The 23493-nt window shown below is 39.3% G+C and overlaps 1 protein-coding gene across 1 annotated transcript in view; it reads left to right on the top strand.

The window, feature by feature from the left end:
* ANXA3 (annexin A3) overlaps positions 1-13630 on the top strand; it is a 58774-nt gene extending 45144 nt beyond the window's left edge. The window contains exons 10-13 of the mRNA XM_003832279.5: positions 605-700; positions 4792-4850; positions 7567-7689; positions 13335-13630. Coding sequence (XP_003832327.2) covers positions 605-700; positions 4792-4850; positions 7567-7689; positions 13335-13394 — 338 coding nt within the window. The 3' untranslated portion in view covers positions 13395-13630. The remainder of the gene's footprint in view (positions 1-604; positions 701-4791; positions 4851-7566; positions 7690-13334) is intronic.
* The last annotated feature ends 9863 nt before the right edge of the window (positions 13631-23493 follow it).

Raw genomic sequence — 23493 nt, 5'->3', positions numbered from 1 at the left:
CTAGGTCTCTCTCCAAAATTTCTTTTTTTAAAAAGGTATTGGGGAAAAATATACTTGGCTTACAAAATATGCCTGTATACTTGGTGACATATGTACAGGTTTTGCTTGGGGCAAATACTGATCAAGAAATTCAAATGCCTTCTGGGAGGTGTGAAGTAGGCCATGCCACCTTAGGAAATGATTCAGCACAAGGAAGTCTTCAGAATTAAGATTTCTTTACCAGAGAAAACATATTTGACTAGTGATTATAGTATCATTTCCCAGGTGCTGCTATAAATAAAATTTAAAATAGCCCAACTTACTGGATAAATTATTTATTATTTAACTATTTAGGCTATTTAAAATGCTTACTGCTTGAGAGAAGGGGAAAGAGAAAGAGAGATCATTGAAGAAAATTATCTAGGGAGTTTGGGTTTTATTGTAGATGATTTCCTTAAAAAGGAACAAAAGAAAAACAAAAACTTCTGTGCCCAGATTTTCATGGTTTAAAGAGGGAGTTTTTTAGCTTGCTACTTGATCTTCTGCATATCAAATAAAAAACTAGAATATATTCAAATGTGCTCAACTGCGTTGCTTTAAATAATTTTGTGGTGCTTCTTTTTAGCATTTGATGAATACAGAAATATCAGCCAAAAGGACATTGTGGACAGCATAAAAGGAGAATTATCTGGGCATTTTGAAGACTTACTGTTGGCCATAGGTAAGACTTCGAGTGCTGGTAAACTAAGTTACTTTGCACTTGTTTTAACTCAGTGCCAAGGCCTGCTCCTTTTGGGCAAGAATCCTGACTGATCCATTTTTTTTGCTCCCTACAGCCCCCAACATGGTCCAGGATACACACAGTACGCTCAACAAATATTGTTAAATGAATGCTTGAAGAAGTTATTTTTTTTAAGTCTTTTTTCTTTTTCCTTTTTGAAACAGGATCTCACTCTGTCACCCAGGCTGGAGTGCAGTGGTGTGATCTCAGCTCACTGCAGCCTCAACCTCCTGGGCTCAAGCAGTCCTCCCACCTCAGCCTCCCAAGTAGCTGAGACTACAAGCATGTATACCACCTGGCCCAGCTAATTTTGTATTTTTTGTAGAGATGGGGTTTCACCATGTTGCCCAGGCTGGTCGTGAACTCCTGAGCTCAAGCAATCCATCTACCTCAGCCTCCCAAAGTGTTGGGATTACAGGTGTGAGCTACCACATCCAGCCATCTTTTTAAATCTTACCTTGCTTTTTAAATTTGTATTTGTCTTGTGACCATGTTTAGCTTGTAGACTTCTTGAGAGCTGAAATATTTTATTTCTACTGGCATTTTTATTGAGCTTTGTTGAAAACTGAGACGTAGGCAAGGCACAGTGGCATGCACATGTAGTCTTACCTACTTGGGAGGCTGAGGTGGAAGGATTGTTGGAGCCCAGGAGTTCAAGGCCAGTTTGGGCAACATAGCAAGATCTTGTCTCTTTAATTAAAAAAAATCACACACACACACACACACATGCAACTAAGACCTAAGCCAGTTTGGTAATCCACCATATTTGGTTATTTATGAAAGATATCAGTGGCTTTTCTTTTCTTTCTTTCTTTTTTTTTTTTCTATTGAGATGGAGTCTCACTCTGTCACCCAGACTAGAGTGCAGTGGCACAATCTCAGCTCATTGTTGACTCTGAATTGCTAAAAGATAGGCCGAGGAGGCTAAGAAAGGGAAAACTTTCTTCTTCAATTAAAAAAGTAGAATTGAGATCAGTCTTCATAATTAGTTCTCAGACTGTTCCAGTGGTAATGATACAACTGGTTAATTTTTTTTTCCATTTTATATTGTTAATCTTTTTTTCTTTTTTTTTCTTTGTGATGGAGTCTCACTCGGTTGCCCAAGCTGGAGTGCAGTGGCGCAATCTCAGGTCACTGCAACCTCCACCTTCCGGGTTCAAGCAATTCTTGTGCCTCAGCCTCCTAAGTAGCTGGGATTACAGGCACACGCCACCACGCCTGGCTAACGTTTGTATTTTTAGTAGAGACGGGGTTTCACCATGTTGGCCGGGGTGGTCTCAAATTCCTGACCTCAAGTGATCCGCCCACCTCTGCCTCCCAAAGTGCTGGGATTACAGGCTTGAGCCACCACCCCTGGCCTATATTGTTAATCTTTATATTAATTCTGCTTGCTGTTTTTCATTTGGTGTTCTTGCTAAGCTGTAATGTTTGAAAAACTTTATTGAGATGTACAAACTCTCATTCATTGAGCTAAGGAGCATTCTTGGAAATATATCATTGAATTATGTATTACATTTGGGCTATAATGCACATTGTTTTATCATGTAAAAAAAGACCTTATAATTCAATTGAAGTTCAAAGTATGTCACACTTCCATTTTCTGTTTCAGTCTACCATTGGAATAAACCAGTTTATAAAATTTTTTATTGAGATATAACTTACATACCATAAAATTCACCCATTCAAAGTGTGCAATTCAATGCTTTTTAATATAGTCACAAGGTTTTGCAACCATCACCACAATCTAAGTTTAGGACATTTTAATCAGCCGCATAAGAAACCCTGTAACTATTGACAGTCACTTTCCAATCCTCCCCACCCCCTGGCTCCTATAGTCATTAATCTACTTTCTGTCTCTATAGATTTGCCTACTCTGCATATTTCATACACAAGGAATCCAATACAATGGTCAACACATAGTTTTTGACATGAAAAATGATCTGAGCTGGGTCATCTTAGAATCTTGTAATAGGAGCATACTACTTGCCAAATAAGAACAAATCCAGACTTAAGTAAGGAGAGGCTTTATTCAGCAGAACTATTTCAATAGAGAGAACATGTTGATTTCAGAAACCTGCAAGACTGGGCTGGGTGTGGTGGCTCACACACATAATCCCATCACTTTGAGAGGCTGAGGCAGGAGGATCCCTTAAGGCCAGGAGTTCAAGACCAGCCAGGGCAACATAGTGAGAGCAGCATTCTGAGACTGTTCCAATGGCAATGATAGAACTGGTTAATTTTTTTTCCATTTTATATTGTTAATCTTTATATTAAAGATTCTACAAAAAAATAAAAAATTAGCTGGGTAGGTTGGTGGACGCCTGTAGTCCCAGCTACTCAAGGGGCTAAGGTGGGAGGAGTGCTTGAACCCAGGAGGTCGAGGCTCCAGTGAGCTATGTTGGTGCCACTACACCAGAGCCTGAGTGACAAAAGTGAGATCCCATCTCTAAAAGATGGGGGAAAATGTGCAAAAGTTTCAAAATCCAACAGAAAAGTCTTAGCAGAAACTTTTAATGTTGGGCAAGCACAAGGGCATGATCACTGGGGATTGACAGGAAACACGTCTGGCAGTGGACAGCTGGACTCTCAAGATAAGCTGCAACAGAGGCATGTTCTGCATTTTAGGGCTTGCTCAGGACTGGGGACAAGCCAGAGTTCAGGAACCTGTGGGAGGAGAGAGGCCTGATGAAAGTGTGGTCAAGACAATGAAGAGGGTAGGGAATGGGCAATTATGAATTCTTGGTCATGGTAATTAACTCTAACGGACTCCCAAGCTTCCCTGCCTATGGTGCTGGGTGATAAAGCCTCCTTCCCAATGAAACATACTGCCACCTTCCAAAACTTTCAGATATGAAGAACAAATCTAGTAGGTAAGAACATAAAGCAGAAGGCAAGCTAAAGGGAAGAAAGGATCATGAAAAGAAGGGATTGTATAAATCTAGTTGGCAGGGAGGTGACTGGAAAGCTTAATAGGATGAAAGTGGGCATCATTATTTTTTATCAGGCTATTATGCCTTACTTAATGTGAGTTTTACTAGTTTAAATGGTTAGTTTCTTGTCAGAGAACTTCATGTAACAGTTTTATTCTAAATGCTGTGTTTGGGTTTCTAATACATTTCTCCTTCTATTTCCCTTAAATCACTCACTAAGCCAAAAGTCTTTTAGCTTTCCATAAGAGAGTCTATAAGCCACGATGAGAAAGTCACTTATTCTTGTTCTGAGCTCCAAAATTCATTATAAAATCCATTCACTTTTGGTTGGATTCCTACCTAGAGATCAGATTTAAGATAATAAAAATAATTGTGTTGCTGTAAATAGGTTTCTTCCCTACAGGCTTTTCTATTCCTATTTTCTTTTTATTTAAAAGATAATTTACTCTTGCATTTTTGTCAGTTTCCTTTTCTTGTTTTATTTCTGCTTTACTTGTTATTTCAAAATAAAGAATTGAAGGATTGTATTTTTTTTTTTAAGGCAACTGAATTTAGATGACAGGTACTTGTTCTAATGGAGTCACTCTAACCAGCCTATAAATTCTAATCCAGTCATTTAAAAGAAAATTCTTTCCATGGGAAAAATTGCTTTTAAATGGAACTCCAGTGCCCCTTCGTGCCTAATGAGTTATTTGGAGCAACATCGCTGCAGTTGTCAGGCCCAAGTTGTTCATCAGTAGCCCGAGATGTTAGTAGCTGAGCAGTGTCGCACCCTAGGGAGTTATCAGTGAAAGCGTAGGTGTTCAGTGTGTCTGGGATCCAGAGATGAGTCAGTCGCTGTGGGAGTTTCTTTGGCAGGTAATTTTATTTTCCCCATGGCTGGAGATAATTACTGTGCTAAAGTTCTGTGCAAATATGATATTAAAAGGCTATGAAAATCAGGGTAAGCAGCCTTTCTTTCATTCCAAGTAAAAGCCAGTTGTGGGGAGGGGGTAGAGTGGTATGACAGTCCAAAGAATCTTTTTAAAAAACATATTACTTACTATAGATTAACCCAATTTCAATTCCGTGAAGCTGAACATTATTTGCTTTTTGTTACAGTTAATTGTGTGAGGAACACGCCGGCCTTTTTAGCCGAAAGACTGCATCGAGCCTTGAAGGTTGGTCTGGAAAGTTCATGTGCATTCTTAGTGTCCCTTAATTCCCTTGGGAAAGTATGCAAATAGTAGAACAAATATTTAAAAATTAGTTATTTTAATGTAATTTAAACATTTTAAGATAAATTATATTACAGCAAATCAAGGTATGATACAATACACTCTTTACACAGACACCTGATTTTCTCTTCAAAATAAACAGACCTGGGTTTATGAAATAATTGTTTTCTAAGTAGGTATAATTTGATTTCTATTTAACTAAAACATTCTCATTTTCTCTAATATGATGAGTTTAAGTAGATGCTAATATTCCACTTGTATGAAAGATGAAAATTCATGTATAATATTACATTTTAAAAGTTCATCCTCTATTTTAAATAGAAAATGAGAAGGCAGGCCAGGCGCGGTGGCTCATGCCTGTAATCCCAGCATTTTAGGAGGCCCAGGCGGGTGGATCGCAAGGTCAGGAGTTCAAGACCAGCCTGGCCAACACGGTGAAACCCTGTCTCTACTACAAATACAAAAATTAGCTGGGCGTGGTGGCAGATGCACTGTAATCCCAGCTACTCGGGAGGCTGAGGCAGAGAATTACTTGAACCCAGGAGGCAGAGGTTGCAGTGAGCCTAGATTGCGCCACTGCACTCCAGTCTGGGCGACAGAGTGAGACTCTGTCTCAAAAAAAAAAAAAAAAAGAAAATGAGAAGGTAAAAATATGGCTTAATATTGATAGAATGTCATATTTCTTTTCCACTTAGATTAGTTTTCTACAGTAGCTAATTTGTCTACTGATTTGTCTCATAGGTTAATAGTATTCTAACCCATATAGAGATAGGTACAGAGAAGTATTGACCACATTATTTTCACTGCTTCACAGTAAGTGCAGGCAGTAAAACTTGTTTTAGAATGCCAAACCTCAAGCTTGAGACCCAGTAGATCCTGTGGCCTCTCAAACTGCCTTGCTTAAAATAAACCAAGCTGAGTTGGCAGCCTTTGATGATGCTGTAACCCTGTGTTTGCTTGTCTGTCTTTACTGCCAGATGGTGCGCTCCATGAGTACAGACTCTTGTTTATCCTCAGACCCTAGGCCAGGGCCTTGTGCACAGAAGATGCTTACCTCGATCTCTTTACCAGCCATTTTCTGTAGTCCCACATGTACCTTCAAAGTCATATCCTAAGTGAACACATCCTTTCCTTCATCTCGCCCAGCCCCAAATCTGCTCCCCTTCCCCTGTTCAGTCATCCCAGAGAATGGCCCCAACAGGAATTTGCCCAACTCTCTGAAGTCGTACCATTCCTCCCCAGCCTTCTTGACTATGCTTCAGCCACCCCAGGCTTCTTTCCATTCCTCAACTGTGGCAAGTCTATTCTCACATCACAGTCTTTGCATCCATTCCTTCTCTGGAATGCTCATTCTCTAGATCTTTACCTAGCTGACTCCTTCTCATCTTTCAGGTTTCAGCTCTCCTCCTGAGAGAGGTCTCCCCTAACTGTACCAGGCCAATTGGTTCCCTTTCAGTCACTCTCCATGCCATTTCCAGCTTTCTTTTCTTCATATTTCTGATCACTATTTACTTAAGCAATAGTTAATTTGCTTTGCTGTCTGTCTCCATCTACTAGAACATAAGCTCCATGCAGACAGAGATATAATCTGTTCTGTTCACCGCCATATGCACAGCACATGGAATAATGCCTGGCTATAGTCAATGCTCATAAGCATTTGCTGGATGAATTACATAGATGAATGAAATATCATTTAGTATGTTGGCCATCATTAGGTCAAAATCCACCTAACTGCTCAGCTAGAAATTTTACACTATCTCTCTTTTTCATTATCCTGTAGCAATACATCATTATGTTTTGTCAATCCATTTACATAAGCAACTCTCAAATCTTCCCATTTTCTCCATCCCTACTGCCTTTATTCTAGGGATGGCCATCATCATCTCTTTACTTAATTACTCAGTCTCCTCAAGATGAGTCTCAAAGCCTCTAGTCTTAACTCCCTTATCTTCCTTCTACTCCTACCTTGCAATCTGTTTCTCATGCTGCAGTCAAAGTGATTTTCTGAAACCACGAATGTGATCTGATCTCAACATTCTCATGTTTAAAATATTACAAGAGCTCTCCACACTTAGGATAAAGTCAGAATTTCATTTCATGGTTAACAAGGTCTGGCCTTTCCAGACACATTTCTTTTTATCCCTCTTTGTTAACTTACGTATCCCTGAACGTGGCATTCTTTCTTGCCCTAAACCTTCACGCCTGCTATTTCCTCTATAGGAAGTTTCTCTCCTCCCTACATGAACCTACTCCTTCCCCTTGTTGACTATTTAGTCCTTGCTTAAATGTCACTTTCTCAGACTTTTCCTAATCCCTAATCTTTCTTAGGCCCCCCTGAAGTATGCTCCCATGGTACCCAATATTTTCAACATGTCAGACTGTTTTGCAATGGCTTACTTTCTTGCCTGTATTCTTTACAAAATTGGAAGCTTAACATGGGTATCTCATCTCTGCTTTGCAACATTTAGCATGATGCTGGCACAGAGTAGGTGCTCAACAAATATTTCTTGAATAATGAATGATGAGTTTGATAATAAATGAAAAAGAATCACTATAGTTGAATATTTTGCACACCATTATCTGATTCTTATAAATATAATCTCTATGTTGCTTTGTGACCAATGACATTTGTATTGTGAACACCTGCATTCCTTAACAGGGTATTGGAACTGATGAGTTTACTCTGAACCGAATAATGGTGTCCAGATCAGAAATTGACCTTTTGGACATTCGAACAGAGTTCAAGAAGCATTATGGCTATTCCCTATATTCAGCAATTAAAGTAAGTCTACTTTTAAAAATAGCAAAACATATTTTGCCCTTCTCTACCCAACTCCTTGCTCTTATGTGCCTTAAAATATAAAGATATATGACTTAGATTTCTCTCTCCTTGTCAATGCATAAATGTGTTGTCTGAGCTTAAAATAGTAGCAGCAAAATATCCCTTATTTTCAGCTCTAAAATCCCAGGCATATAATAGACACTCAATATTTTTTTAGGTGTACTAGCCACTAATTTTTCTTCTTTTGTGAATTACATATGCAAGTTGTTTACCTGTTTTTATATTGTACTGTTTTTATTTACTTCAGTCTTTATGACAATGTAAGAAAAGAAAAATACGTATTTTAAATTTCCTCTCTGTTTTACATGAGACAGCATGGTTCTGCAGCTTAGAGTGCTTTTCATTTCAGTATATAGGAAACTTTCTCATTTTATTTAACAGCTGTATATCATTCCATTGTTTGTATATTTGTACCCACCACAACAAACAGAGGCTTCCAGTTTATTGCTATTACAAACAATGTTGTATAATGCATACACAACTTCATCAGGTACGAGTGTATCTTTGGGATGAATTCTCAGAAGTAGGATTGCTGAGACAGATATAAATGCATTTTAAATTTTGACAAATATTACTAATTGAATTCCATTTTGCAATTCCATGAGGAATGTATGAGAACTTCTTTCTCCCCAGCTTTGGCACAGAGGGTATTTTCAAACTTTTAGATTTTTAAAACATTTTTTAGAGATGGGGTCTTGCTATGTTGCCCAGGCTGAAGTGCAGTGGCTGTTCACAGGTGCGATCATAATACATTGTAGCCTAGAACTCCTGGGCTCAAGCAGTCCTCTTGCCTTAGCCTCCAAGTAGCTGGGACTATAGGTAAACTTTTGGGTTTTCATAATCTGATAGGTGAGGAATTGTATCTCAGTGTAGTTGTAATATACATTTTTCTTAGTATAAGTGAGGCTGAATATATTTTCATGTTTGAAATAACATTTGTATTTCTCTTTCTGTGATCTGTCTGTTTACATTCTTTGTCCACATTCTTTTGGGTTTTTGTTCTTTTTGGTCAGTTTCTAAGACCTTTTTCACATAAGGTAGATTAGCCTTTTGTCTGGTCAGATTTTCCCAGTCCGTTCTTTGTCCTTTGACTTGGCCAAAAGTATTTTTTTCCAAGCAGAGGTTGCACATCTTATTTAATTAAATTTATCAATCTTTTACAGTATTTTAGTTTTTAAAAAATCTGGTCCCTTCTGTTTCTTTCATTCTGGATGAGAATCTTCCTAAAATGGGCTCCTTCCTTTCTCTTTTAAAGCATGAAACCCATTTTCATTGTTTTCAGATCTCAGTTGATATATTATACATAGAAACTTCAAATAAATTACAAATTATTTGAATTAATAGAGCAGTAAGGCTGACAAAAATTGTACAAGAGGCTTCTGTACCTTAAGCTCATGGTTCAAAAGTCATAGTCCCAACAGGAAGATGGCAACTAGTTAGTGGAGAACTAAGGGGCTAGCCCCACACCTGCTCAGCAGCCTTCCATTGATTTACTTTTCTACCTTGATGCTCCAGACCACATATGAAAGTCTCTAGTAAATGAGTGATAGAGAGTGTTAGTCCAAGCTGGTTCCCTGGAACAAAGTGGAAGCTGGGGTTGGTGAGTGGAGCAATCCACCATCCTCGCCTCCAAGGCCACACTGACCAGGGGAAAAGATAGAGTCAGGGCTGCCTTCACAGAGGACTTGCAGGCTATGCAGACCTCTCCATCTCTTTGCTACTCCATCTACCCCTGAATGTCTCGAGGAAATCAGCACTAGAGAGTATTGGACCCAGGTGAACTCTCCAAGGTCTAAGCTGAGACTTGGGGCCTAGAAGGTGATCCAGGATGAAGAGGGAAGCAGCAGCCAAGCAGAGTGTTTGCTCTGAGCGCTGAGGGTCTAAAACTGGTAATGGAGTCCATGCTGATTAGACCCCCTAAGCTGTGGATCATTATGCACCATGCACATCCTGATCCTGGGTAGCAGCACCCTCTCTCAAGCCCCTACAAGGCTGGAGCCCTACCTCTGTGGGGGAGCTTACACCCAGCAATGTCCCCTGGGGACACCTGGCTTAGACCACATTCCAGTGTCCCTGCCAGCAGCTGGAGTCTTTGGTCCAACCTTCGCTATGGCCCTACCCACAATAGCCACCCTTGAACAGGCACAAATATTAGCCTGGGTCTTTCTGCAGCTATCTTGGGAAGGTTTCTGCCTCTGACTTTACAAATGGCCTTTGAATGAATGAATGAATGAACATCAATCAGTCAACTAGATTCATTCACTAAAATCTCTCTTTTTAATCAGAGTTTTTGTTTTTGCACTAAAGTTTTACAGAAAGAGATGCTGAGATGCATGCATAAGTTGAAATCAGGAACTTACTCAAAAAGGCAGTTCTCAGACTGTGCCTGGGACTTAGCACAAATTGCATCAACTGCTCACACTCAATTCTATTTGAATCAGTCCTGACACATCACAATAGTTTCAATCATCAGAGGAAGATTCAATAACATTAACCATGTTGTAGCTACTAAGGCAGAAAAATAGACTCACGCATTTTCTAAAGATTGTCAGTAACAAGGTTGAGACATAAAGAGGGCTTTCAGTTCACCCTCAGCAAACCAGAAAATTACATTAACCAGTGGCTCTCCGTTCCCCAGTGGTCTGGGTAATTGAGGCTTATTGTATTAGAAAACATTTAAACTATTTGTAGTTTGATAGAAAAGAAAAATCCATCACTGAAAACTTCAGTTTGCAGTTTGAAATAGTACAAGATTTCTTTATTTCTACCACCTAACATATATTATTAAGTAATCTCATTACATTTTTGCTATTGATGAACAGGATCTTTTTAGATGGTTGTTTTTGAAATTCATGGGATAGAGTTCCATTTTGCATATCATCTCAGCCTGTCATCCTGCCTGTTTTCTTCCTTCCACCTATTGTTTAGACATTTCTTTGTCCATTAACACCTTTCTCAGGGGGTAACTGGTGGGAAGGAGAAGGCAAGGAAGAACAGAGGTGAAAAACCAATGTGTACCTCTTACTACTTTATAAGAAGATATTATGGAAAATTTAGATGAGATTATGTTTTTTGGTAGTTTTCCTTCATCGACAAATTCTGTATTTATTTAATAAATAGCACAATTCCAAGCTTTTTATGGGAAAATATAGTAGCCACTCACAATCAACTCATAATCTATGTGGAGACTTGAGGTAGGTATAAAGAAACAATTAGAAGATAATAATTGAAACAACAGACAATTAAATACTAGATTGTTGAATATAGAGCTAGTACTATCGGAATTGAGAAGAAAAGAAGTTTGGGGTTAGAGAAATGGGTCTTGAGCCTGCCTTTCAGGTCAACAAGCATGTGTTGAGTGTCTCCTATGGGCCAGGTGCTCTGCTGGAGCATTTACCTTTAAGACCCCAGATCAATAGGGTCTTAAAAGTAAATGCTCTAGAAACAGATATGGGAAGAAGCAAGAGGGAAAGAAGTAATAAGGCATTTGTTTGATTAGAGGGTCTACCTTGGGGAATATTGAGAAATAAAATCCAAGTAGCAAGATGAGTTCAGTTGAAAGAGAGCTTTGAGATCAGCGAATTCATTCATTCAATTAAAAATATTTATCAAATGCATATTATGTGCTAGGCTCAGGGTTATAATTATAAGCAAAGGGGGTGGGGTGGGGGAAGACATTTTCTGCCCTTATGGAATTAAAACTATGTTAAATGTAAAGGAAAGTGACATTGTGCTAAAAGATCCTATAATAGTAGGACTTGACTTAGAGGAAAGTCTTCTATGAGAAAGTCATGATTCAGATCTGGAAAATAAGTAGATATTAATAAGGCAAAATGTATGGAGGTAAGGGAGCCAGTAGACCATTCTAATAAAAGAAATGACAAATGGAAAGGCCTCATGGTGGAGGAAGCATAATGAAAAATGAGGATGTGGGGGCCAGATCATGCAGGACCTTTTTGGCAATGTTTAAGGAATTTTGGCTTTAGCTTAAGAGTAAGGGGAAGCCATTGAAGAGTTCTGGGCATGAGCTCTTGAAGAGTTAGTATGAGGATCATGAAAAGATCCCTGTAAGATCTTCTTATTCTGGAGAATAAGAAGGGCTCAAAAGATATTTAGGAGTTGAAACTTAAGGGACTTGGTATAATATCTTGGTGTGAGGAAAGGAAGATAGCAAGGATGACACTCAAGTTCCTAACTTGGAAAACAGACAGTGGCGCCATTCCTTGCAAGAGGATCAGGTTTTAGGTTGTTTGTTTGTTTGTTTGTTTGTTTGTTTCCTTTTCTTTTTGGGGAGTGGGGGGAGGTTTATGAGTTTGGTTTTACATGTATTGAGTTTGAGATGTCTTTGAGCCATGTAAGACATGTGGAGAGGTCAAGTTAGCCATTAGTGGTGTAAATATACTTTGAGCTACCTGGATGTATTTTCTTGACTAACTGGTAGAACGCCTAATTGTTTACAACTCTGATCAGAGATGTCTAGAAGGAGCTCTTTTAATACAAAGCTGGAGCATTGTTGACTTGTCAGCTCTGCTATTGCAGAGCAAGACAGGAAAACCAATAGCATAAGAACTAAAATCTATATAAAAATGAAGAATATTGTCATATATTTTGTGAAACAGATAAATGAACAAGAAATAAGAAAACAGAACAATATATATAAATGCCTATTGTGTCTTACTACGAAAGTAATGCTTAACTTCTTCACTAAATGAGCCTTCTCTGAGACTTCCTTTATATTACCACTTACTCTAATATTCACCCCAGTGACAGCCATTTCAAATGTGAAACTTAAGGGATAAGAAGAGCTCACTGGCTGGGTTACCTCAAATAAAATAAAAATAATGTGAGCATCTTACACAATCCAGGTTGAAAGCCAAGTTTTACCTCCTGTGAAGTCTTTTGCGTTACAAACTTGGTATCTTTGCCCTTTAAGCCTCAACCTCACGTAGTATCTTTTCTGGACAACAGTCTATTTTTGGTTGGCCTTGGGAAAAGGACCTGATAAACATATTCTTTAAAAATGTGGTTCATTTCACTTTCCTAAGTTAGGCAGTGTAGCAGGGTATTAAGGAGCCAGGATACAGGGATTCAAATCCTGCTTTTGTAACTTATTCTTGATAAGATTTGGGGCAAGTTTCCTAACCTGTTTTTCTCATTTTACTTCTCTGTTAAATGGGGGATACATATAGTACCTATTGCAGAGAGCTTTTAAAAGGGTTAAAGTAGTTAATACACATTAAGCCTTTTGAATAGCAAGTGTTCGATAAATATTATTAAAACTAAAATTTGAAGTTTTTATAGAAATCAATATTATGATGCAATCTTATTTTATTAAACCCAAATTGAAATTTAACTGCAGTATATCAGGAAGAATCTAAATATTACTTACTGTGAAGAAGATGCTGGTCAGAACGTAATTACACTCAGGTATGAATGAATGATGCAATTACAGGTATGTTTTACTAAATGGTATAGCTCATGAGTCTCACACCCAGGTGAATTCCCTAGTGCTATAGGATTTGATTCATTTATGGTCTCCCATTATTTATACTGTATTTGTTCTTCATTGATTTTGTTCTTTGCAGTCGGATACTTCTGGAGACTATGAAATCACACTCTTAAAAATCTGTGGTGGAGATGACTGAACCAAGAAGATAATCTCCAAAGGTCCACGATGGGCTTTCCCAACAGCTCCACCTTACTTCTTCTCATACTATTTAAGAGAACAAGCAAATATAAACAGCAACTTGTGTTCCTAACAGGAATTTTCATTGTTCTATAACAACAACAACAAAAGCGATTATTATTTTAGAGCATCTTATTTATAATGTAGCAGCTCATAAATGAAATTGAAAATGGTATTAAAGATCTGCAACTACTATCCAACTTATATTTCTGCTTTCAAAGTTAAGAATCTTTATAGTTCTAATCCATTTAAATATAAAGCAAGATAATAAAAATTGTTGCTTTTGTTAAAAGTAATTTCTTTTTTTGCTTTCAGAGCTTGCCAACATTGTTTGATGCCTGGTGCCAACAACTAATATTTTAAAACATGTTTCTGTATAGAAGCTGTTACTGCTTCAGTTTATCACCTTGTTAATCACACTTTTTTTAAAGAAAGGAATAAGATGAAGATGTATGTGACCCTGGCCTACCCTTTCTAGTTGTGATCAAGCTATAGGAGTGGTAATGCATGATAAGTTATTTCAGCTTTCAGAAAACATCTGCTGAAGGATTAATCTAACCACTTCCTGTCTGAATGGCAAGCATGAATTATGGTTGCTTCATGCTAAATACTACTTTCCCAGAATGGGCATTTAGAATCAAGCCTCTAAGGTTTCCTTTTCTCTTGAGTTGGCAAAACTATGCATTTAAAGTATCCATCATGCCATCTTTGAGTGGGACCTAATATGAAATACCTTGACTGATATGAAATAGATAAAGTGAAAAAAATTCCAGTTAGAGTTATTTTCCTGGACCAGAATAGAAATGATCATACTGGCCATGTGCAGTGGCTCACGCCTGTAATCTCAGCACTTTGGGAGGTTGGCAGGCGGATTGCTTGAGCCCAGGAGTTTGAGACCAGCCTGGGCAACCTAGTGAGACCCTGTCTCTGCCAAAAATACAAAAATTAGCCTGGCATGGTGGCACATGCCTGTGGTCCAAGCTACTTGGGAGGCTGAGGTGGGAGGATTGCTTGAGTCAGGAAGCTCATTTGGCAAGTTAGTTCTGTAATCAATACTATAAATATCAGTCATAACTAAGATGATGGCAGGAGATAATGAAAACAACTACTTAAATATTTGGGAGATAAAATTGAGTAAACATGGTATTCAAAGTTACCAAGTGTCAGTCAAGTATGCCTTCACGATTTTAGTGTAAGTGATTTAGTGAGTAAGTATATCACGAAGCAATAAATCAATGTTAATACTCATAGAGTGCTTACTATGTATTAGGTACTATGTTAAACAGTGTAGTATATTTTAATTTGTTAATCCTCAAGGCATCTTACAATGTAGATACCAACACAGATATAGAAATGGAAATGGAAGCTTAGAGAAATTAAGTAACTTGTCACTGTAAGAGCCAGGTAGTCCAACTCCAGTGTCCAGGCTCTTAACCACTGTTTTGCCTTAGAATTTATCCCATCCCAGGGCCACTGTAGTTTTCAATGCCTAGTGCTTAGATTAGAACAGTGCTCAGCACATAAAAGGCATTTAATACAGTGAATCTTTATTTTAGATCTCATTTGTCCTCAGAGTTGTTATACCACTTATGTATTAAGTACTTTCTGAAACAAAGCATGGTTACATGTGTCAATATTTCCCCTGTTTTGCAAGTGAGGAAAATGAGACTCAGGTTAGGTATCCAGCCCAGGGTTACACAGTGGGAAAGCCAAGGCTTAAGATCCGGGTCATCTGTACTTTAAGACTTATCTGTGGCTGGGCAAAGTGGCTCACACCTCTAATCCCAGCATGTTGGGAGGCTGAGACAGAAGGATCACTTGAGCCCAGGGGTTTGAGACCAGTCCAGGAAACATCAGGAGACTCTGTCTCTACGAAAAATTTAAAAATTAGCTGGGTGTGGTAGTGTGCACCTATAGTCTCAGCTACTCAAGAGACTGAAGTGGGATGATCAGTTGAGCCCAGGAGTTTGAGGCTGCAGTAAGCTATGATCACACCACCGTACTGCAGCCTGGGTGACAGAGCAAGACCCTGTCTCTCAAAAACAAAACAAAACAAAAAAACCTTACCTGTGCATGAGTGAGTTTGAAGAAGGTGAGAACTTGAACACAGTAGTGATCACATAAGAGAATTCTGCAGAAAAAAAAAAGCCCCAATGAGGTAACCCTCTAACCCTTCTACTCACATCTGTTTTGCCTTGTATGCATTGGACTTCAGGCAATTACCTTTCTAAGCCACATATTCCTCATCTTTAAAATGGGACAACAATAGTACCTACCTCATAAGATTGTTTTGAAAAATAAATGAAAAAAAACACTTAAAAGGTATTCCACATAGTGCATAGCACATGGTAAGCCCTTAATAAATGTTAGCCTGTATCATATAATTATTATAGAGTAGTATTCAATGGCCACATTTTTTATTGCCTCCAATTTCCACAAGGTGGCATGTCAAGTTCAAAGTGAACCCCACGGCCTTGCATCCCAATGGCAAAACCTACTTAACTTGCTTCAGAATAACATGGCCAAATCTAAACTGTTGGAAACTTCTTCTATAGAAGGTTTGTCATGGTTCAGAAATCTTATTGTCACTGTAAACTCCTTCTTAAGGAAACATGTGGAACATTTAATTTAATCATCTGGCTTCTCTGGATTCCCAGGACCATCTTCATTTACATGAATGTGCATTAGCTCTGACATGGATCACCTGCAGAATTGAGTGCATTCATGTCATCTCATTAAGCCCTAAGTTTAGTCCCTGAAGATTGAAAGAAGAGAAAAATAGCCAGCTTCAGAGAGTCCTGGGCTCTGTGGTTGGTGAGCTGCAGAAGCAGAAGGTTTGTACACTTCACGCTACAGTAACAGAATGTTTGGTCTATAAATCAGGAGCTGCAAAATGGCAAATGAAGATGTTGAATAGGAGATTCTCTAGCCTATTTGTAAGAATGTATTGAGGAAATTTTTAAAATAGTGTCCAGTAGTTCAGACATTTCTTCCATGTACCTTCCCCTATTTCCATTTCCCCAATTTCATGCCATATGGATAACCCACAGTTTTACTTTGTCTTTAAAACATTAATTTTGGGGTCATATCAAACTGGGTTCAAATCCTGGCTTCACCACTTATGGCAGCAGCGTAGATAACAGTGCTTGACAAATACTTAACCTCCATACAACTCAATTCTTTAGCTGACAATAACAGCACCTACCTTAAATATGTGCAAGGATGAAATGAAATAAAGCATGTGAAAAATTTAACTCAATAAAAATTAGTTACCAATAACTGCATTGGCATGGTGAGTTGCCAGTGAAGAGCAGATAGTAAGTGTTCAACAAGCATTTGTAGAATGAATAAGCGATACTTGTTTTAGTACTACTCAGCGACAGTAACTCTGAGGCCTTGGAAGCTTCAGAGAACTGTCAGCTGAAATCAGTGTTATTAATATGTTGTCAGTGTGTCCTCCAACGATAAGAGCCAACTGTGTTCACCTCAGTGATGAGGTTACAGGATCTGAAGAAAGTTTCCTAGACTTATTTCCTGCCCATCAGTTGACAGTAGTATGACATGTAAGGGAGTGAGTGGCTTACTCTTTCTGTACCTTAGTTTCCTCACCTGTAAAGCCAGGATGGCCATGCAAGTATCATTCAGAGTAGGCGTGAGGTTTCAATAAGCCAAATTAGGTGATGCACTTACCACAGTGCCTGCACCCTTTAAGTGCTCAATAAACATTAGCCATTATTCTCTGGCTCAGTTTGGAAGACTTACAATTGCTTATACAATGCTCTAATCACTTGGGGGATTTTGAGATGTTGTAAAGCTACCTCTTCTAGTTTGCAATTAGGAAAGAAGATAAAGCAAACTTCTTGGCAATTTCCTGCCTGTGAAACCTTGTGTTTTATGAGCCATGGAAAGTACCCCAAATTTTTTTTCAACCCCACCCCCAGCAAACTGACAAACTCAGATCTTTCCCACCCACTCTGTATGTCTCCCGTGGGACTGTGAGAGTCAAGCAAGTACAGGTTGCTGTGTGCTGAAGCCTTTTTACTGGTGCTATATTTCTTTCAGTTTCATCAAACTCAGCTTTGTGCCAGTTTTACCCACCAGGGCCAGCCCTCCTCTGAAACCAAAGTTTGCCTATTTCTGTAGAGTTTACAAAGTCAACAGTGAGAGAGAGGAGAATTTCAAATGAGGAGGAGGGTTACAGAGTAGGAGGTAACATTGAATGGCTGCTGCAGTAAACTGTTAAAAGAAATCCCAAACCCAGAATACCAGAGCAGCCCATTCAGCCGAAAGGTTTTATGACACAACCATGCATAAGAAAAAACTAGCTATCAAAATGTACATGTGACCTCTTTGGGCATAAACTTTGTGGAACTGCATGTGGCAATAAATAGTGGTCCAGGCCAGGCGTGGTGGCTCACCCCTGTAATCCCAACACTCTGGAAAACCAAGGAAGGCAGATCACCTGAGGTCAGGAGTTTGAGACCAGCCTGGCCAACATGGTGAAACCCTGTCTCTACTAAAAGTACAAAAAAATTAGCTGGGCGTGGTGGCAGACGCCTGTAATCCCAGCTACTCAGGAGGCTGAGGCAGGAGAATTCGCTTGAACCTGGGAGAGAGAGGTTGCAGTGAGCCGAGATGGTGCCATTGCATTCCAGCCTGGGTGACAAGAGTGAAACTCTATCTCAAAAAAAAAATAGTGGTCCAAGGTGACCTGCAGAGCATCAGACTTGCTGTGAAGCAACAGACGTGATTTGCCAATTGCTACAATATCAACCACCAGACAAAAGGAAGTTTTGAAAAAGAACATTGAGATAAAATCAGCTCCTACAAAAAAGAGCATGCCACAGTGGGGTAGAAAGTAGAGAAGAACAAAGGTCACAGGGGTAGGAAGTTGGTGAGAATTAGCCCAAATTCACACCTCCTTTTAGAGAACTGCAGCAATCCACAGCGTAACTGGCTTACATTGGTGCCCCTGGCCACAGACCTCAGAAGAGTTTAGAGATTTCCAAAGTTGCATTTAAATTTTTTGTTTTGTTTTGTGTCAGAGAGCCAAGTCCACAAAGAAAGTTCCAGATCATGTCTGCAAATTCTATTTAAACTGGTGTTAAATAGAATTTGATATCTGATAGCTTCATGAAAAATATTTTTCTTGGTTTTTATCAGTCAAACCAAACTCCTTCCGACCTTTATTCTTCCAACATTTATTACATGGTAACTGTAGTCCAGAAACTATGCCAGGTGCTGGAGTTATAAAAATGAAGAAAGCTACACATTTCCTGACTTCAAGGAGTTGACGATCTGGGGAATAAGCAAAGGAGAGGAAAGACAGATACTTGGCTAATTAGCAAGGACAGCATAGTGGTGATAGCGGTGGGTGGGTTTGGGGATTAAGCAAATGTGGCTTCCACACAAAATTCTCACACTCTTTGCAACTTGCAGAGTTAAAGGATAAGATATTTGAAGCAACTGCCAATTACTAGGTGTTCAGTTAAAGACTGTTAAAGCTGTATTGCACAGTGGTTAAAAGTCTGGAGTCAGCCTAGCTGGACAAATTCTAGCTCTAACAGCTCTAAAGTCTCTAGCTGTGTGATCGTGGGAAAATTACTTAAGCCCTTTATGTCTCAGATTCCTTCATCTGTGAAATTTGAATGATAGTAGTAATTAGACCAACCACCTAGGATTACAAAGATTAAATGGATCGATGCATGTAAGTACTTAGAATGACCCAGTACATTGTAAGCATATGTAAATGCTAGCTACTTAAAATTAACTATAGTGAAATATGATATGTACTGTAACAATGCTAGTAAAAATGCTGTGGACTACTAAGTATCAGAAATACTGATAGAGATAGATAGAAATAGATACAGATACACACAAAAGATATTTATGATATTTTGCTAAATGAAAGAAAAGTTGCTTGACGAAACAGAAAAAGAAAACCAGTGTGAGACAACATAGCAAATGTAAGGAGGCATGTCTGCTCATTTCTGCATGCCAGCATAATTTCACAAAGCCTAACTCTGTGACGACGTGCAGCTCTCTGGAAATATGCTTTGAAGGCAAAGCAGGATAGAGCACATGGCCCCATCATGGCTCTTGCCTGAGTCACTAAGTTCCTTAAAAGATAAATGACCCTATTCCCTGCCTTTTCTTACACGTAAGGTAACATCTGATGGGGTTAGTGATGATGCCTCTGTAATCTATAACCAGCTGTACTCTTACACCCAAACTTCGATGTGATTCTGCTTTAATGTAACTTCTGCACACGTTTGATGTGATTTTACAAGTACTAAACCTCCACAACTCATATATAAACTGTGAGCTAAAACATCATTTCAGAGCAGTCTGACAGAACCTCTTTGAAGGACTGTTCCCAGGCTCTAGGCCTCAGTCTATACTCCTCAGTAAGACTTCTAAATACAACCACCTTTCATTCTTTACAAGCTTGATTTTTTTTTCTTTAGTTGACACCAGAAAGGCTGGGAAAATGTACATGACCATGGTAACTGTTTATCTCTGGGTAGTAGCATTACAGCTGATGCATTTTTCTTTTTTTGTCAAAGTTGTGTTTTCTAAGTAAATTTAAATTTATTGGCTTAATAATTTAAGAATATCTTTACGTGACATATAAGAAAATTTGGTTATTAAAAGGCACCTAGAGCTCAAATGAAGGATTAATTAAGTATGCAGGGCAGGATTCACCAGGAATGTCACCTCTGAGCTAGGTATTAAAGGAATTGATTGGTAGGGCTTTGAAGATATAAAGATTAGTAGAGATGAGAACAAGATCCCCGTATTTGATAATATTGGAAAATAATGTATCAAATAGTACATGAGTTAAGTGAGCTGTTAATACTTTTCTGTTTCTTTCTTTTTTAAAAAATAGCGACAAGGTCTCACTGTGTTGCCCAGGCTGGTCTCAAACTCCTCAGCCTCCCCAAGTGCTAAGATTACAAGTGTGAGCCACCACACCCAGCCGAGTGGGCTACTAATCCTCAGTGAAGAGGCATCACTGGGCACTGAATATCAGAGTACATCCTTATTTTTTGTGTGTGTTCCTCTTGTTTCTGAAGTATCTAATGGAAAGTCTGGCTTCTCTGTTTCTCTCTTTCTCTGATTTCGGAAATCTTATTACGGGATCCTATCTATTGAAGATAACTAGAGATCAGTTTAAGTCTTCTCCGTGCTGGAGCTTACAGAACAGATGCTAATTCTATTGCCTGCTTTCCCAGATACTGACAGGTAATAAGAGGGCCAAGTAGACCACGCTGCCATGGATTGGAGCCATGTAAGACCCATCCTGTGCACACTCAGAGCTGACTCTTTCCTAGGAAGTGAGTGCTATGGATAGACATGCATCTTTTCCAATTCTTCCTGTGCCTCACCTCAGTCTTCAGGACTCCAAGGAGGTAGGACCAAAAAGCACAGGGCCCCTGAGTGTTATTTCAGATCCTCTGTGTAACCAGCCCACACCTGAGCCTTCTGTCAATGGAAAGCTCCATTAGGCAGCAATGACTGGAGAATGTCTCCAATTTATTCAAACATGTTTCTAGAGAGAAGACGGTGGTGGGGAGAAAAGCACTTCCTTCCTCTCTCTACCTCCTGTCTCTTCCTAACCTCCTCTGCTTTAATTTCTGGCTAACCTCAGCACTGTTGACATGAAAAAGAAGTCTTTGCACTATTAAGTCTACTTTGAATTATTTCAGTATGGGGACCTTCCCTGGCCACCAGGCAACAAACTGTCCATTCTTGATTTTCTCCTCTCTCTCTCTTCTAGGTATTGAGTATGTAGTTTGGCTGGACCAGGTGCTGCCAAAAACTTCTTGGGAGGCCCAAGGCTTCCCAGAATCTAGAATCCACCCAGAGAAAGTCCCTGTGAGGAAACTTCACAGATCTTTCTCTGGTTACGTCTCTGGGAACACTGCACTTGCCCGGCTTCTCCTGCACTGCTTTTCTTGGCTTCCTGAGTGTGATGGTCCTGTCTTCTTTCTTCAGGAAAAACAGGCCCCCTGGCCTTCCCTTTCCTAGATGTGAAGGAAAGATGCCAGAGCCATACAATGTTGGTTTCAATACCACCAACTTGCTGTGTAACTTTTGGCAAATTACTTAGCCTCGCTGATCCATCATTTCCTTTTGTTTCTAAGATAGGAGTAATAATTTATCAATTCATAGTGCCAGGAAGACCCAGGTGCCAGGAAGGATGGAATGCTTAGATCTGTCATGGAAGATACAAGGAATTAGATGAGGAAACACAAGTAAAGGAATTAGCACAATATCTGAAATATGTAGTCATTGGCTATTATTTACATCTTTCCCCAATTTCCCAGTCTCTTTTGCTGTTATCAAGTATATGCATAAGGTCTTTTTTATTTTGAAAGACTTAATCATTATGGGAAAATTGACAAAGGACTGCAAATTCTGTATAATCATGTGGAACTTTCACAACTTAACCAACTACACCACATTCTTGACCTCTCTGTGCAGGCAGAGAGAATTCAGCTCCCTTTGGACTTTGGCTTTATAACCTCACATGCTCTTCTCAGCCAACTGACCTGAAGAGCCAGTAGGCATTGACTTGCATTCTTTCAGAGGTCCTCTTGTTTCAATAATAATAAGCACCATTTCTTAACACTCACTATGAGCAATTCATATATTTTATCTCATTTTGACTTTATAACAACACCATGAGGCAGGTAACCTTATCTCAATTTACTAGTCTGGAAAGAGGCTCAGAAACGTTAAGACCACTCTAGATATAGTTCTGGAGCCACAAAACAAACTGAGATTTCTATACAGTAGATCCAAAATCTATACGCTTGACTCTCTCACGCTGGGACCATGATACAGCAGTAGCAACAGTTACAAAGCTCTTTACTTTAGAGGCCCGTTTCTCGGGCTCTGGGGTTGGGAGGTAGGTCTGAACACTTGGGTGTCTCATAAATTCTCGGACTTCACACACTGAGCAACTTCACCACACATCACTGGCATCTAACGGTCAGTAATACTGAAGTCTAAATAAGTCTCTCAGAAGCTTACATATCAATAATATAAAGTCATCTAGTACAGGACAGAAGCCACCTTGATAGAGCCAAGTCAGTATCTTTCAATCTGACAAGACTGGTCAGGAGGCTCTCAGACCAGAAGGTAATATCTTCGCTTGCTGAGCACTGTACTATCCGAAGTTCAAAACTATAGACTGTGCCACAGCGGGGCACATGTGCAAGGGCAGAGTTGGAGCCCTGAATAAACAGTTCACCATTACTTACAGAATTTCCCTGGTTCCATGTTTCCCCCTTTCTTTTTTGGGGGGAAGGATGTGAATTTTTCTTCTTTTTCTCCAGCAGTAGCAGTACTGAAACCATTCAGCAACGAGGATTTGGCAGCTTCTAAGGGTCAAGTCGTTGGTGGGTGCAGTTCGAGTTGAAGTGATTGCAGACGTGCAGACAAACACACAGAGATAGAGGTTCAGTAGGGCCTGGGCCTAAACCCTGGGGAAAGCTACAGTTACTTCAGTGGAAGGGGAGTAGGAGCCAACAGAGCAAATGGAAGGAAGAGCAGGAAGATGATGCCGCACTCCGGAGGAGAAGCAGCAGAGTTGCTCTCTGTACCTGCAAGCCAATGGAGAAGTTTATCATAAGACAGTAATGAACTAATAACACACCGCTGACGGGTGACACACAGCAATAGTGGCAACTGTTGAAGAACTACTGTGTGCTCAGCGTCACGCTACATGCTTTAGAGAAGCCCTTAGGGCACAGTGGGGTTAGAAGTACGTTATTTATTAGGAATGACTGTACATAGGATAAAAAAAAAAGAAATAGGTCATTTATCCTAACTCTTACAGCAACTAGCTTTGAGAAAGTGAGCAGCTTATTCAATCTCTCTGAGTATTAATTTCATCTGAAAAATTGGAGTAATAATATCCATATTACTCATTCAGCCTATCAATGTGAACTGAAAGCCTACTGCGTGCTAAGCACTACTCTAAAAGCTGCATATACATGTAAAAATTTACTACCTGTTCGGCTGGGCGCGGTGGCTCAAGCCTGAAATCT

The sequence above is a fragment of the Pan paniscus genome, chromosome 3, assembly GCF_029289425.2.
Source record: "Pan paniscus chromosome 3, NHGRI_mPanPan1-v2.0_pri, whole genome shotgun sequence".
Lineage (NCBI taxonomy): Eukaryota > Metazoa > Chordata > Mammalia > Primates > Hominidae > Pan > Pan paniscus.
This window is presented reverse-complemented; position numbering and strand designations above follow the sequence as displayed.